Below are 18,133 nucleotides of genomic sequence, written 5' to 3' on the forward strand. Positions count from 1 at the left end.
TAATTTCTCATTTTCTTTGTCACATCCTGTCCATTCCTCAGCTGAAGTTCTTGTGCATCTGCACACCAAAAAAGGGAAGACTGGGAATTTAGTAGCATTTTTTCACAGTTAAAACTGAAAACTAGATCGTAAAGTCATCAGTCACATTTTTGCACTTTGTGTCAAAAAAAGTCGAGACCTGAAGTGAAACTCAGTTCTTTGAAGATTGCATTTGCTTAAGCATTTTGCAAGACTGCTGATTGCTATCCTGAATATCCACCTTCTGACACACTTAAAATGCTTCACATTGCAAAGTGCTTTCTAAACATTTTTTACTCTGCACTTTTATTCATTTTTGGGACTGTCAGGTTCCTACTGCATTATAGTTATGTTTTTAGTTTTATGCTGTTGAAACTATATCTGTGATGTGGACAGATGAGCTTGGTACTGCATGAATCAGAACCAGCAAATGGTGTCTGCTCATTTCAGCCAGTTCTTCAATATGCCAACAAAACTTTCATGTGAGAGGAAACACAAAAATCTTTTTCATCCAGCAATTTAGTACAAACTGGGAAGATATTTATGATCAGTTTGGTTTGGATAGTAATTCTGTCTTACTACAATGCCCATAGACTTTCTACAAACTAATTCAGGTGTGTGATGCAAAGTTACTAATATTTACTGGTCCTAACTTCAGGGATGTGGCAGAATTGCTTAATCCTTAGGTCAATAGTTAGATTTACTACAGCATACTCTGGATATTGTATACATTTACATATGAACTTGTTTGCCATGTGCATGGTTTTTGCCATTGATAGTATTAAGTTTCTGAAGCACAGTTCCTGTGACTGGGTGAAACCTGCCATCACTGTGCAGGCACTGCATGCAGAGAGCAGGGCTCTTAGTGCACATGCCACCATCTACACTGGAACGTAGATCTCACATTTGGTGAGATGCATCACACTCCTAATTTCACAGTATATGGAGATCAAAAAGTCCTTGCTGTGCAGTATATCCTGGAGAGGTGCCCCATTCTGTCTACTTGAGGAGACTGGGTTCCCTGCTTTGGCACTGTAGCAGGTCACCTAAAGTTAGATGCATAAATTTAATTTCCTGCTTCACAGAGGATTTAGGATTCTTTTATGAAAATTCAGCTCTAGGCTTATAAAGATGAAACAAAAAATTATTAGAACTAATGCCTTTATGTAGGAGATGCAAAAGTCAGAACTAGTCAGGTAAATATCTAAAACATTCTTTGCTTATTTGTGAAAATCATGTTGAGAGGCATTTCTTTCATAACAAGCATAGCTCTTGTTGACTTGTATAGTCTCTGTTCATTGACTTCAGGCCAAGTTTATAATGGTGTTGAGCTCTGTTAGAAGAGAAAGCTCATCCTTTCTGGAACTGCTCTTTGCCTTGGGCTGACAGCATTTCTAGGCAGGCTGCAGCCCTGCCAAGTATCATGACAGACTAAATGTCCAAACTGCCTAGATCTTGTTTTTGCAGCTGTTTTTATTTTTAGCAAGTACTTTTTAAAGGATTTTTGTATAGAATATACACTCTAGAAATGTTGTTGTGGTCTCTGCCATATTCTGCAGTGCCAATTTTCTATCTTTATTGTTACTACAGAAGGTGATAGTGCATAGTGCATCAAAGCCTTGCATTAACCAGTTTCACCTCATGGTCATCAGAACCTGCTTGAGCAGGTGTGATGGCATTATGAAGCACCATCTCTTACACAGGGTATGTGAGTGCATGTCAGAGTATCAACAGTAATTAGACAGAAATTAATTTGCCATCACAGGAGAGATTTAACCCTTGGGAGCCTTGAGCTGACAATATCTTGTCCAGACCTGTTTCTTTTGTAGTGTAGATGCATGATTATTCTATGGTGAAGACTACATCCAGGATATAAATTACTTGTAGAAACATTTAATATGAAGAATTGATTGCTTTTTTTTCTAAATCCTCAGATCCTTTAGCTCCTAAAAAAGTCAACTGTGAAATACTTTCCCTCTTTACAAATTAATCCTCACTGAGGCTGTAATAAAGGAAGATACTCATTGCCATCTCTGCCTCTCAATGCAGAAACAGCTCCAAAGCTGGCCCAGCTCTGAGCTGGGGGTTAGAGCAAATGGCCTTGAGAGGTCACTTTCAGCCTAAATTATTCATGTTTCTTTAAAATATATGGGTAATTCTTCATTATCAATTTTAGATCTGCTGACATCAGAGCAAACAGAATATTTTATGTATTAAATCCCAGTCTAGTAAATGATACAGTGATTCAACAATGATATAGAAACATAAAAGTGCACATTTATTTTTAGAGTCCATTTTACAAACTACAGCTTAACCACCTTTGGAAGTCTCAATACAAATTCATCATGCCCATTCCCTTCTCTATGAACTCCTCCTACACTATCCATACTCATCTATTCCATATTACATGACATTCAGAGTGAACAAGCTCATTATTCTTGCTATTCCAACTCATGAAAAATAAGAGCATTTAGACTCTCTGGCAGTGATTTTGTAGCCACAGCACAGCTAGCTCTATGTTATTTTTGGTGGTGTCAGTATTGTCAGTGCTAGTACAGCCTGAGGTCAGAACTATTAAGTACAATAAAATCCATTTGTAGAGTTAAAGTATGAGAAATATAAGCCATTTATTCCCTACTTTGAATGATTGCATGATGCTCAGGTAGCTCCCTGTCTTTGGCAAAATCAGTGAAATTCACTCTCTGAATATTCTTGTCAAGGGCCTAACAAGTTTTAGGAGTCTTTTGCTTTCAATCTAAAATTTCATTTCAGATTCAGAACATTTTATAGACTACTGATGACTTATTTTAGCTGTTGGATGAATTAAACTTCTTTAAAATCTTTGTAAGGTACTAAGAGAAGCTGATTATAAAATTTTTCATGAGAATCATGTTTTGGATGCATATGCATTTACAGACAAATCAAGTTTGGTTTTAGGGTTTTTGTTTTGGTTTGGTTTTGTTTGTTTGCTTGTTTGCTGTTTTTTTCTGGTATAGCTTTTGCATAAGGCAACAAGACAGTGAATATACCCATATAACAGGCAGATTTGGGCTAGTTTTCTCCTGTGTTTTCATTGTGATAGTGTTTAGCTGAGATTTTTCTGGTTAGTCCTCATCTGTAGATCTGACTGATTTAGAGGATGCTTCTTCAACAGAAGCCTGAAATGGTCAGTGCCTCACCGTAACTTCATGCTGTAATGCAGGAAATGTGGGCACTTCATTGACCTAATTTAAAGCAGTTGATGTTCAACATCTTGAAAGAGCCTGGAAGGGTTTTCTTGGAGTGTCTGGCAGCACAAAAGAGGCAGGTGGTTTTTACTCTTCTAGGAAAATGCTAGAAATACAAATTACGTGGAATAATGTCAGGCAGCTGCTCACATCTGGAGGAACAGGAAATGACAGCTTCCAGAGCAGTCTCCAGAAAGCAGGAAGTTCGTCCTTGTTTGCACCATTTATTTTCTGCTGCATCAACCAAGGAAGCAGATAGGGAGAGAACACAAAAATATTCAGATCCTACTACTGAAACTGACCTTTCTTGCTTGACTGATGGCTTGCAGATTAGAGGTTGATCTTGAGTGGCTCAAGGCCACCAACATTTCACAGAGCAGCATATTTTTTTGAGTTCAGGATTCTAATCAAGTGGTGATATTATTTTCCACAAAAAAAAAAAAAAAAAAAAAAAAGGAGGAAAAAAAACAGCAGAGAAAAAAAATAAGGATTCTATTGTTTTTTTGTCAAAAACTTAGACAAGTTTAATGATAAAGGAGAGAGGAAAGAGAGGACAGAAAATTTAAATTTCGTGTCACAGAAAGTGTGGGGAGGAATTTGAAGTGTTGTAGCTGAATTGACTATCAGGAAACACAGAATAAAGTAAAAGACATGATATGAGGTGGCTTGCAATTGTGTAATCCACTTTATACACATCACTTAGTTTTAATACCATTTCCACTCCTTCTACCCACTTTAACCTAAACTCAGTTTAAATTAGAGTAACTTTTGCCTCTCTCTGCCTTTCTCATATTGACAGAAGTATACCACTGTGTTTATTTGGCATGGTCCTTTCTTTCTCGTGGCAGCATTCTTGTTTGTTAGGCAGGGTTAATGCTATGTGATTTTTTTTCTCCCCATGCCTCCCTGTCTGCTCAGACTTTAAAGATTTGGTGTTGAAGTTGTTTGATTCTGTACCTGCATAAGGGCTGATCAAAATTGCTGGGCAGGACTTCAAGTGCTGTTGAAATACATCACCATTAGTTTTGACTGTAACAACTGGAGACAGTTTTTTTAAAAAAATGTGGCAATGCAGCAGTATAAAACCCCACCTGTTAAAAAAGTTAACTTTGAAAATCTCTCTATTTTTAATCTGGCAGCCCACGGAAACTGCAAAGTCTGCTTCCCATCCAATCACTGGAGAAATACAGGTAAATGTGTAGTTTTTGCTGTGTAGATTGTTGATACTGGCTGTGTTTTTCTTTGAAATAAGTTTGCCGAAAAATGTCTTCATCAACTTATTTCTTATTCAACTCCAATCCCTTAAAATGTCACTATTGTATGTCAGTGGTTGATTTTTGTACCCATCTTTAATGTTGGATTATGAAATATAACCAGAAGAATGGAAAATGCTGCTGTTCCCAAAGGGACTAAAAGGATAGTTAAATTTATTACAATTCTTAATTTTTGGCCACTTATTGTGGTTTTCCTTAGAAATTCCCGGTCTGTTTACATTGAAGCAAGAATTGCTGTGGGTTTCTTATGGTGCAGTGTATTTATTTCCATGCCATGCCAAGTTTATGGTTATCCCTTATGTAAATTTACTTTAGTCTTTTAAAGCACTCAAAACGAGAACAGCAGAACAACTGAAGCCTAACTTCCTATAGATTTCTGAAGGTTTTGTCCCTCCTGATTGACCTCTCTCTTCTACATTAGTATTAAGAGTCTTTCCGTAGTATTATAACATCCTTGCCAGAGTTGGCCTCCAGATAGATAGAATGTGTGTAATTAACACTCAATAAACTGGCTATTGTTCAGGATTATATCAAGGGTTCAAATTTCCTTGCTTTTTCCTGATTGGAATATGGGTGTTTCCCTTTTTTTTCAAGGTCCAATGTGATGATCTAGTATTTCATTCTAGTCAGGAGAGAGAGACAGAAACTTCTGGAATGTGTTTATTTGGAGGGAACATAGAGGTCTAAAGCTCATTTTATTCAAAGAGAGATTTTATTATTTATTTACTCAGAAACTAAAAGTAACAAATAACCCTACTGTGTTTTAATGCATTCACTAGCTTCAAATCAACTATGACAAACACCTTGGCAACCTTATCATCCACATCCTTCAGGCAAGAAACCTTGCTCCCAGAGACAACAACGGCTATTCGGACCCCTTTGTTAAAGTTTATCTTCTTCCAGGGAGAGGGTAAGTGTAGGACAAATTTTAATCTGAACTCTCTTTTAGTTTAGGTTTGCTACGTGTCATTAATAAACAGAACTAAGAGTTATTGCTATAGAAAATCCAGGTGCAACACCAGCAAAAATAGTGTTTTTTTAATATAGAGTCAGCTCCTATTCCCGGGAGAATATGCATACTTTGCTAATGACCTTAGGAAGTTTATGATCATTCCTGTAGATATGTGTTTTCTTTTTTTTCATGTTTCCTTTTAAAAATTACAATGCACATAAAAATATTTAAAATAACATCAGTCTCAATGGAAGTGCACTAAATAGATGCAGTACTCCCTGTAATGCAGAAAGCTGCATGTTAAGTTTAGCATGGAATTGTTGCTTCAGCTCAAAACATCTGAATTTTGGATTCATTTGCAAAAAGCAAAATTAATCTACTTGAGATGGCTTTAAGGTTGCAGTATAATAAAAAGACAGTAAATGCTTGTCAGAAAATACATTTCTCCATCGGTATTTTATGGAGCTTGTTTTTTAAGAGTGAAGGTGTGATTTTAGAAATACTGATAATGTTACATTTAATGACTGTGCAAGTCACTAATCACTTTTTCACAGCTCATTGATTTTTTTGACTCTGCAATTAAACATAGCTCATTATTATTTTCTTTAATAGATATGTTTCTGTATCAGCAATATTATAACTATTCTTTTGCCCTAATGTTACAGAATGTCATATGTATATGGAGAATGCATAAGAATACATGCTTTTAATAATGCTGCTGACTTCAGTGACACAATAGATATACCTAAAATTAAACTGATGGATCAGACTCTATATTGCAAAGACAGATTCATGGAAACTCCCCTGCTTGTGTAATAATGCTCATACTTAAAAGACTCTTAGGATAGAGCAATGGAAATAAAAATCTGTATTTCTGTTCTACTCAGACTAACAGGAAAGTGGATGCTCAGGTCACAGCTCACCATTTGGCATATGGGCAAGCACCACTAAATGCACGAGTGGTACAAATAAAGCCAAACATTTTCTTTTGTGGTTTGCTAATTTCAGCTATACAGTATTCAATATTGTTCAGTAGCACTGGGCCAAAAAACTATTACTGAATGTAAGGGAAAGAGGTGCTTAAGCTCGAGAAGTTTTTATATGCACCTAAGAGTCTCTTAAAATGTTTGTCAATTCACTCTTAGTGGGAATTTTGCAGGTACATTCACTCATATGGAAATAAGACTTTGAGCTAAAGGCATATTCATCCTATGACATATCAGTTTAAACTTGTTGCCAAGTTATGAAGAATTGGATATTAGTTTTATTTGGGTTTATTTTTTCAAAACGTGCCACTGTTATAGTTTTGCATGTAACTTGGGCCTTAGGGAATAATGAAAATTAAGAGCTTCTTAAAAGTCCCAGACTTTTTTTGGAAAGTAGCAACTTGTGTTGCTACTGAATAACTTTTATTTGTAGTTCAGTCCACGCTAGACTTCTTATTCTTCCTAATACCTCTGTTTCCTTTGATTATGATACTAGAAACTACCCGTTATTCATGTTTCCTTCCATCTCTGTTCTCATTTTCTCTTATGCTGCTTCCTCTGTGTTCCTAACTCTGTAAATTCTGGATATGCAGACAAGTCATGGTTGTCCAAAACGCCAGGTAGAGTCTACTATCTTCCAACTATATTCTTTCATTTTCTGTATGCATGAATGAGACAGCGAGCCTGTGCATTGAACTACAGACTTCTCTTGAGTTCTGATGGCATGAAACTGTGGTATGGTTTTGTTTTTCATTTACTAATTAGGTCATTTCAGGAACTGGAAACAAGTAGTTAATGCTCCTTTGTGCAGTATTATTCTAACACCAAACTCCGACAACAAGCAAAATGTCTTTTGAAGTCTGCAAGAATTTAGTTCAGAGATATCTAAAACCTCATTCTCACTCACTGAAAGTTGAAAAATAATTAAATGTGAACCTCTATCAGGATTTTGAATGGTGTAACTGTCAAGAGAAACAGGCTCTGTTTGATAAAGAAATGGAATATTTTTCTCTATTTATCTTGCACAGTGTATAGACATTAAAGCCAGGTGTAATTCTAGATAATTGCCCAGATGGACAATTAAATCTGCTTGACCACATAAGTGGTTATTTGTGGTAAACAAACTTAAAATTTAATTATTGAAATTAGGAGTGCTTTGTTTGTCCTGGAAACATACGACAAATTTCAATTGTCAAGATATTCTTATATCAGCCCAGGCTAAGCACATAAGAAATATTCCAACTCCAATTTTAAATTTGTTTAAAATTACTACCCTGACTAAAAAGGTGAGCAGATTAACTTCAATAAGCAGATTTATATAATCTGTCTCTTTTTTAATGACTAAAACTATTTAATGAATGCATTAAAGTTACACATTTCATATGTGTATTCTATCACACTTTTTAACACAGTTATTCTATTATGCTTTTTTCATTGTACTTAATAAATTTTATTATGTGTTAATAAATTATAATTAAGGAATCAGAGAGAAAATATAAATAAAAGAGATATGCCATTTGTATCTATTCACACAGTAATGCTCTTTGAATTTCAAATGCAAATTATTTCATAATCAGTGACATACCAGTGACTAGTTTAATGAATGCATTTTATTAAAGCATCTTCATCTGTTAATCTGTTAATTGTTACTCTGTTAATTGTTGGGGGAAGGTGCATCAGGGGTATGAATTTAATGTGTTTGCTAGATCCTTCCCTCCAGAGGCCTAGAAACCTTCATTTGCCATCCAGCTTAGCCTGGTTCTGCACCTCCCTGGAAGAGGTCAAGGTCTCCTGCCTCTCTCTGCAACAGACATGGACCATAGACCACATGAATGTGGGCTCAGCTCGCCCTTTCAGTTTAGATCCAAATATTCCATGGACTTCACTGGAGACATTTCAGAGCTGCCATGTTAACAATTTCATCTTTTGCAAGCTCTGGAACTCAACACTGCATGAATCACCTTCTCACATATTTCAAAAAAGAATCAGAAACTTTGAAAAGGTGATGAAGTTCTACTATTGCCAGAGGAGATCCAAGAAAGGAAAGAGAATGTTGGTGTCATTTTCCTGGCTGAGTGCGCAAAGGATTCTTTCCCACTTTCTTCAAGAAATGAAAGTATAGTGGTTCCCTAAAACCAGAAGGTCATAGGACATCTAAACAGGATGTTCTAGGCAGGGGATGCTTTTCTCATACCAGAGATTGGAAAAGAAAGCTACTGGGATGCTTTAGAATTTTAACTGCATTACTTAATACAATTTGCCATCAAAATCTCATTTTGAAATGGATTCAGATTTTGTATGTCAGCTTTCTTTCCAAGATATGCGAAGAAATAGCTTTGTGTGAGTTTCTTTTTCCTATGCTCTTGGTCCCCCTAGATTTTAAATCACCCTTGCCATGCTATGCTATGGCTGATACAACTCCCTGAACTCTGGAGAGCTGCTGCTTTCTTCTCATAAGCAGAGGTGAACAGATACTTTGTTTCACAGGCCCCAAAACCATTCACATTTTTCTATAAACTGAAAGACATTTTTCTATAAACTGAAATATATCTTGGATAGCAAGATGTCCAAAAAAATATGTGGAACTACACAGAATGACTAGAGAAAAGAAATGAGAGGAAAAAATAGCTGCAAATCCCTTTCACTTTGAGATATCAGACTAGTAGGCAGCTTTGATAAAGCCACCTCATTTTGGAGAATAAAGCCACTGTGCAAACCAGATTAATTAGATGGGATCACTGCACAGCAGAATTGAGTTTACAGAGTGAAACTGCTGGTGCTGAAGTCCCCATATCAACATATGTGTGCCAGTAAAGCACATGTATTTTTCACAGAACCATAAATCAGATCTGTTCCAACCTGGTACCAGCTATGGTACATCATTAGTGACTGGCTGATTAAATGTGTTCCTGAGTGATCCTTCTCAGTTAATCTCATATGAAAGGAATTAGTACATTAGGTCTGGGACCAAAACAGTTAAATCAGAAGTGAAATAGTACACTACCAAAAGTTATTGCAGGGGAACCATAAAAGAGTCTAATATGACATATACAAGTTATTTTGTGCCATTTTGTCTTAGTGCTGAAAAACAGTCCTGGGGACATTTTGTTTAGTAATAGATGTAGCAGGTATATACTTTCAGATTGACAAAAAAGAGTTTCTTTATGTTGTGGGTTTTTCAAAATATTAAAAGATTCTCATGTTCTCCTACCCAGATTTTTGAGTTTTCCATTAAAATTTATGTTAAATTAAAATTGGAATGAAAGAAAATCTAACATCAAAGCTCACAGAGCTAGATGAATCCATATGCTGTTTAAGGTTAATGTATTGCTTTCTCCACACTCAGGAAATGTAAAGTACAATATAAAGCATTAGTGAATTATTTTTAAAACAGATTATGCAGCCAAACCTTTGTTCTTTGCTATTGACAAAAGAAAAAAAAACACTTGTGATCCTGATGCACTGTTATGTTTCTTTCCAGTATAGTTAAAGGGATAGGCAGAGAATGGATCAATAAGAAATTAGTGTTTCAATCATTAACAGGATATTAGTTACTTTATGGCATTCATTAAATGTGTTTGTGAGATGGGATTCCTGTAATTAGAGACTGCAACCTATAAATATAATGAATTTGTGCTACTTTAAATTGCTAATGGGTTGGTCGTGGAAAAGAAATCAATGCATTATCACCTCAATTTAGAATCAGAGCCCAACACCTACAATGAGAGGACAAAGTCTATGTGCATGTGCTGACTGATGCTTTATCTTGAAATGGTTTTAGGCAGATCAAGCCTGCTGAAGAGTCAGGAGATGTTTTAAAAGACTATCTCATAAAAGCATACCAAAGAAAACATCCCAAAGGCTGTCATTGTCCTCTCGTAACCCTGAATTGCTGCAGAAATGAGAGATGCGGCTCTTTTCTTTTTCTGGTTTTTGGTTTGTGGGTGTTTTGGGTTTCTTTTGCATTCGAGCTGAAAGAAACAAAAGATCACTAATGTAATGTTTTGTTCTTTTGTTCAAATCCAGTGCTGAGTACAAGCGGAGAACCAAGTACATACAGAAAAGCTTGAATCCTGAGTGGAATCAGACAGTCATTTATAAAAATATCTCCGTGGAGCAGGTGCGTGACTGGTGGTGCTCTTCAGAGCTATTTGCTGCTTTATTATTTCCATGGTCTGCAGTGCTCACTGTGAAGGGAGCAGTGCTACTGGCAATTCTCTGAACCCCTGTAAATTCTTGCCAGATTTAGGAGAAATTCCGAATTCTTTCCTTGCCTCTGATAGAGCTTCCTATGGAAATACTCTTTTCTTGCCCTCCTACTCATTAAAATGGTAATTTGTGGGGATTACATTCATAATCCTGAGTACACATGTCACAATTTAAAACATGATAATGGAATAAATGAATAAGGTAAGAAATTAAGACATAAGTTTCTGAAGTAGATGTAGAAATCATAGTTACTCTTTGTTCCAACAGCCATGCAAGCTAACACGAAGCACAGTTTCTACCATTTTTATTTTAAAAATATGTATAAAATGTAGATATAAACTTTTAGATTTATCACCAATTTCATGAATCACATGAAAAAAAAAATTAGAAGATATTTGATTTCCTTGTCATAGAAAGATTTAACTCACACCTGGGAAGGATGTCTTCAGAGTCTTCTCTCTTTCTTGGTGGCTTCCTAACTCCAGCTGTGCTTCTGAAGCAGTGCGAAGCAATTGAGTCTTCTACTCCTCCATCTCTTCTCATAAAGGACTTTTACCAATTTGAAAAAAGATATAATTGGCAAAATAATGATCAGTTCATTTTTTTTGAATTATGAAGTGTGTTTTATAGAGTACTGGATTTGAATGCAGTCCTGAATCTTTTTGCCTTTCTTTCTGTTTTGTTCTTGATACTTTCAACTTCACCATACACTGCCATTTAATCTTTCAGTACTTGTAAAGAAGCCCAGAACAACCAGGCTCTTAAGTTAATAGATTTCCCAATGCTTTTAATATTCTTCTCCATCACAATCCCAAGTCTTCGATACAATCTTCCCAATTTAGAATTTTGTTTTTCTTTCATCTTGTTCATTGAGAGGAGCCTAGATTAAAATACTCCTTTTTGCATGGAACAAAACCCTTCCCACAGAGGGATTTGCCTTGTTGCTCCTGTAATCTACATGTGTGGACTTAATAGCAGTCGCTCAGATTTGTTTCAAAGGTGTCCTGTTGCAGGCAGTGGTTTGATGGGGTTTTCTTACTGCTTCATGCAGGCTTTTATAAATGGTAGCTATGTGACAAAGCATCAGAAAAAAAACACACTGATGTTTGCCTAGCTGCAATATAAACCCTAAGTTTTCTTCATTTGATGAAAGGGTTTGGTAACTCTTTACAATATTTCCAAACTCAGCTTTTCATCTAAGATTTTTGTGTTTTCTTAATTTGCTTGGGGGTTCTGCTGTGACATTTCACAGAGCTGTTATTAAAAGTGCTGGGGTGTTGTAAATTCAGAGGCTGTTTGATGCTTTGCAAACAGATAATGATATTATTTTAGGATTTCCTGGACACTAATTTTTATGACAAGAAAAAATCTTGTCTCTTTGATGTCAGTTTTTGGACCATTATTTGATTAAATTTGCCTTTAGTTTTCGTGTTGAATACTTTGCATTTTTGCTTTCTATTTGCAAATCCCCTCCTTTTGCCTTCCTCTGAGACTTTTATGCAGTGTTTGTGGTTTTAAGTGTGTAAACTTCATTTGAGCACCACATATCTTTTATATTTAAACATCTTGTCACACAGAACTGTGTGCAGAGAACACTGTTTCCTTCCATACCTTTCCATGGCTTGTATCTACGGCTAAGACATCAGTGTGTGTGACATTTCTCCTACAAAATTCCATGTCCTGGCTTAGAGAATCTACAGTGAAGCACATTTCTAAATCACAAATAATTCAATGCTGATGATAAGTATCCTCCACAGTCTGAAGAACCCTCACCATATAAGAGACCGTCATTTGTAGCCATAATGCTCACAAATCTATATTTCAAAATAGTTACAGATAGAAATAGAAATACAAGACAATAATTGCATTAGACTGAAAATGAGTGTTCTGTTCACCAAACAAGTAAAACTGCATCACACACTGTTACCCAGAGTTTGCAGTCACATTCAAACATAAATTCATGAATTTTTGTAAACAGTATTTCTTCAAAGAAAGATTTCCTTCCCCCATGCTTTTTTCTCTCCATCAAAGCATGCATTGCTTGCAGACAGCAAATAAGTATTATTAAATATTTCCTAATATAGTTCTTTTAACGTCACTGTCTAGACTTTGGGTGGTTGTACAATTTTTTTTCTTTTCCTTTTCTCTTTCATAAACTAGTTGAAATTAAAGTGAAAATAATTATGGGAAATAGATCACTCTTTGAAATGAAACAGACTTTTTCAAGGTCAGAATGATTAGTTTTATCACATTTATAGCAAACTTTGCTTTGACAGTTGCAGAAAAATAAATTAAACTGTGAATATTTAGTAATTTAAGGGTTTTGTTAAGTACTAAAGTAGAAATAATTAAAATTTGAGCAGAAAGCCGAGTACAAATATTACAAAAGTTGTGCAGTAATTGTTAACTCAAGTCCAATACATACTCAGAGCAAAAAAGAAGCATTAGAATAATTTAAGGAGAAGATGATAAAAGATGTAAGTTCTGTTGCTGGTGACACCATTGGTATACTGTATGACCACACTGTAAGTTGTGGCTTTCTTTACCTCTATTTCTTACTTGCCAGAAAGCAGATAAAAGCATTTATTTATATGAAATATTTCCACAAAGCAAATAGTTTTGCTGTAACTTATGTCTGTAATTTGAAGGTAATATGTTTAGAAAGAGTAATATTTTCAAAAACTTTGAGTGATGTGGAAGCCTATGTCTTATTCAAAAGTAAGGAAATCTTCATTTTTTATTTATTATTATTTATTTATTATTTATTAAAATTATTCCTTTCTTAATGCAAATCCTAGTATTAAATTTTCAAGGAATATGTGTTAAATATTTTTATTACTGCATATTTATCTACACAGACAGACACTATCCATAACATCCAGACATTTAAAATGAGAAACAAGCCCTTCTGTACCTATGGGGTTGGTTATGCCTTCCATAAGAGACAATATTTTTCACATTGGCTGTTTCTGCAAATTCCTTAATTTTCTTTAAAATATGGCTGTCCCTAAACAGCCTAAAGCTAACTGGAGTTCACATGTGTTAATGTGCTTCTAGGTGGATTTTTACTTACTTTATTTCATCGCTACTTTTTTTCCCACAATGCTAAGACTGAAATTGTTTGGTAGCGCTTTGTTCAGAGTATGTTTGGTGCTCAGATGACATTCCCAGTATGTGGAAACCACGTTCCTTCTTTTTGTGACACTAATTTTCCTGTTGGTACATTGCCCACTTGCAGAAAGCCATGGTCAGAAGATAGAGGGTTCCTGCAACCCATTTCCGTATTGCAGTCATCTTCCTGATGAGCACCAGAACTTCAGGATTCACAACCTAAAACTGACTGATGAAAGGCAGAACCCTAATGCAGTAAGGCAGAAGTGGGATGGTGAAATGACTGCTTTTAAAACCAGCAGCCATTTAGTGCTCTTTGCCACCGTTGTGGCACATAGATATATCCTCAGAGAAGCAAATTTTCCTCTGCTTTGAAACTCATTTCATGTACTCTGCCTAATAAAGGTCATTCCATGGTTTTTATTGTCATAATATTTTATAAAAGCTTCATTAAACTAAAAGGCTTAAAATAGATTTTGCAAAGAAGTCTAGAATACTGTAAGTTTTCATCACAATTTTACTATCACATTATTGCAAAGAAGCTAGCAAAGTACAGCTGCATTTACATTGAAAATCTTTTCTATTTTCCACTTTCTGCCAAAAATTCTTCAAACCTTAGGATTTTTTCCCCATTTTCCGGATCTATGCATTTTTCTCTCTGTCCATGCACAGTCATCAAGAAGAAATCTCCTCTCAAAATAGCAACCTGTGACAATACATTTCTGAAAAGTATTTGTGCTATCCCTTTTTTAAATGGTAAAAATACATATACTTAATATAGCACCTGGCAGAAAATTGTATCATCCAGGAAGCCAAAAGCATCATGGACCAATGGGTGCTCAGCTCACTTTTTCAGGTTTTTTTTCATGTTGCAGTTTCAATACTGTCTTGGAACAGCAAAGAAATGATATTTTATTCAGTCAAGGAAATCAGCTTTAGAAATATTATGTACGAAATTTTCAAAAACAAATCTTTTTTTCATTCTTGCAGGATATTTTAAATGAATGCTTAAGAAGGATATTGCTTAATTATGTAAGAATAAAACAGAAAGATTAAAAAATTGCTCTCAATTTTTTTTTTTAATTCTTAGGTTTCAAGTCTTGCGGTTGCTTGCTTAAAGTGTACATTGTTGATGCTAAAATAGTTCAATTCCCCTTTGTGTGAATTTTCCAGGATATGCTGGTTTAAATTTTCTTTTCATAGACATTGGCTTTGCATAGTTGCACATTTTTCCAAAGTTGGCTGGGAGCAGATGATATTCTGAATACATAATGATAAGATTAAATTATCATTTAAAGGCAATTGCAGGTTGTTGGGAACTGTTTTAGTCTGTTTTAGTCTGGATGAAGAGAAGGGGCAATGGAGGGAAATTGATGTGATCATAGAGCTAATAACACCAATGTTGTGGGCTCAATTCTGGGTGTACAGACCATCCACTTAAGAGTTGCACTCAGTGATCCTTGTGAGTCACTCCCAACTTGGAATATTCTGTGATTCTGTAAATAGCCAAGAGTGCTTTCATTGCAAGTATATGCAATATGTACAATGATTGGTATAGCTTATCATTTTGAGCAATGACTTGGTCCTTTGCTGTCCCTCTGTGCCCAGCAGCCGATTAACAAAGCAGTGAGTGGCAGATTGCTTCTCTTAGGATGACAACCTCAACTATCACATAAGAATTCATCTTCTTTAATTCAAGTATGTGAAGACTCCTCTTTTCTTCAGTAATGCTTACATTCTTCCTTTATAACTTCTTAGCCTGACTTTGCAGACACCCTATAACCTGCAGGATTTTGTCCTTCTCTCTTTCAAGCCACATGAATTTATTACTGCCTTTGCAGCCACCTTGTAGCCTTTTGCCCTAGTACACAAAATTCGTAATCAGTCCTGTCCCTACATATCCTCAGAGACCTCTGGAAAAATGCTCAGGTCAATCCTTACAACGAGGTAAACTGCTTTGGTCAACAGTTTCTCTGTCTTGTTCTCTCTTGTCATATAAAGATTACTTATTTCTTACTGTGGCCTATAGAAGAGTGCTTGACACAGCTATCAGGCCTAACAAGATCTGCAGATAATGGCTTTTGGCAGCTGTCATTAATACCCAACAGTACAACTTGTCTGCATGCCTGGATCACTTGCAGACTCTCACTGACTACTCTGGATTCTGCGGGCATTAAAGCCTGGTCTTCACAGGTGAGGTTATGTAAATAGGGTGTTTGATATCATACTTTTGAAATTCACACTCAAATGCACTTCAGGCAGATGTCTGCGTTCAGCCAGATCTGGTGATGAGAAAAGCTGCAGGAACAAAAAACAGGGCCTTAAAAATCAGTTTGATTCTTGTAGTGGACATAAATTCTGCCCAAAACAACTTGTGGGAATTCCTGAAATAGAGCCAAGCCCAAGCCCATCTGGCTTGATAACAAATAATAGTCCCAAATTATTTTTCTCAGAATAGGGTTGGTGAAATGGTGAAAATTGCCTACCTATCTCTATGAAAATGGATACATGGAGGAAATAATCTATAGAAACAACCATAAAGACTTGATCTGAAGTTTATGAATTTAATTATCCTTTTACTTGAATTGCAGCTGAAAAAGAAAACACTGGAAGTGACTGTGTGGGATTATGATAGATTTTCCTCAAATGACTTCCTCGGTGAAGTGAGTATCTTATTTCTTCCTCTTTACTACTAATAACTGCAGGTTGTTATTTGGAGACTGTTCTCTTTCAAGGTATAGTACATGTGTTAAGTAAAACTTTTTTTTACATCCCAGATTTACTGTTGTCTTCATAACAAGTGGTCATAAATTCTTTAATTTAGACATGAAAGATATACACCTTTTATCTTGATTAGCTGGGGGCAAGCTAATTTAGGACCCAACAAAATGTTAATTTGCTGAAAATGAATGCTTTTTTTGAGTGTGAGATAGCAACAACATTCAAAGTGACTCCAGGGGAAATTCTTTTTATGACTGAAAGCTGTCTGACTTGATTTTACCATAACATAGGAAGGATGAGGAGGTATTGGTCTTTGTAAATGATTACAGGATTAAATTCTGCCATCAAACCATATTTTAACACATGCACAAGTATCTTCAAGTATGAGTAATTTAGTCTTGCTGATCAGTCTCATTATTAACATTCTGAAATAGTAATATAATTACCAAAGTGTGAATGAAGGCAAAATCTAATCTTATAATTAATTATAAATAAGACGAGTGCTCATGGGAAGAAGGCTTTCTCTTTAAAAAACAAATAAACAAACATATGCACATATGCAGAATTACCAGCAATAGTATGAAATAAAAATAATTAAAGATGTAGTTACAAGTAAAAATTATAATTAGAAACAGAAGCACAGGAAAATTGATTTTGATTTTTACTCTCATGCAGAGTAACTGAGAATATCTTGGCTTATGCTACATTTCAATTCTGCAAAAAAGCCACACAGTTCAGCTCCAGTTCCCCTTTGTGTAACTACCAAACTCAGCAATCAGTGTCACTATTTGAACAATTACTAAAATAAATGTATAGGAAACTGCTACGTGATTACTTATTTCCTGCCTACTGTGTCCATATTCTTGTTGAGTTCAGCATGTTTGTCCAAATGCAGGGCTTTACTGAATATTTACATCCTTGTTTTTTTTATGACATTTAGAAAAGGGATGCTCTGACATCTGCTTTTACATGAAGATGTAAACCTTTCCTCTTCAGATCTTCTTCAACCTGTAGAACTACTTTTTTTTTTCTTTTTTTTTTCTTTTTTTTTAAAAAAGCAACAGAAAAGACTATCCAGTGTATCTCAGCATCAGGATGTCCAGAGGAATCCTGCACCATAACATCAGATGTGGGATATCCAAATTGTGCCCCAAGTACAATAGAGCCAGCAGCACTTGTGTGCCCCAGAAGAAAAGCGGCACATCAAGGTCCATATCCATGGAAAGTGAAACCTCCTACAAAGCAGAGCCCCCAGCCTACACTGCCCATTGGCAACAATCCTCAGCCATGCTCTCTTCCAAGTCATTTTCAAAGCTTGACTAAAAACCACAACAGGGAGCATGCTAAAGAGTTCATCCGTTAAGATATATTATAGGTTTAACCAGAAAGACCAAGCCAGATCATAGACAACCCATAAAACTAAAAGGAAAAAAGGAAAGGAAAAAGGTTTTTAACCTAGAAACCATCAGTTGTTAGGAGACTTCCCCATCCCTATACTTGAAGAGGCTTTCTTTAATTCGCTTGTTATAACGTGACAAAAACGTTGTTCCTTAAGCTAATTGCACATTTTATTTGTCTAGCAGTTTTAAAATTTCTCTACCTGACATTAATTTTAACCCTCTCACTTTAGAGACA

General features: G+C 35.6%; 1 protein-coding gene across 2 annotated transcripts in view; it reads left to right on the top strand.

Moving 5' to 3' along the window:
- Nucleotides 1-18,133, top strand: part of PCLO (piccolo presynaptic cytomatrix protein) — a 324,823-nt gene that overhangs the window by 242,463 nt on the left and 64,227 nt on the right. For both annotated transcript variants that reach the window (XM_038154510.1, XM_038154511.1), the window contains exons 14-18: nt 4,385-4,435; nt 5,299-5,429; nt 7,051-7,077; nt 10,484-10,577; nt 16,369-16,440. In XM_038154510.1, the coding sequence (XP_038010438.1) occupies nt 4,385-4,435; nt 5,299-5,429; nt 7,051-7,077; nt 10,484-10,577; nt 16,369-16,440 (375 nt within the window). The remainder of the gene's footprint in view (nt 1-4,384; nt 4,436-5,298; nt 5,430-7,050; nt 7,078-10,483; nt 10,578-16,368; nt 16,441-18,133) is intronic.

This window comes from Motacilla alba, chromosome 1A, assembly GCF_015832195.1.
Source record: "Motacilla alba alba isolate MOTALB_02 chromosome 1A, Motacilla_alba_V1.0_pri, whole genome shotgun sequence".
NCBI classification, from domain to species: domain Eukaryota; kingdom Metazoa; phylum Chordata; class Aves; order Passeriformes; family Motacillidae; genus Motacilla; species Motacilla alba.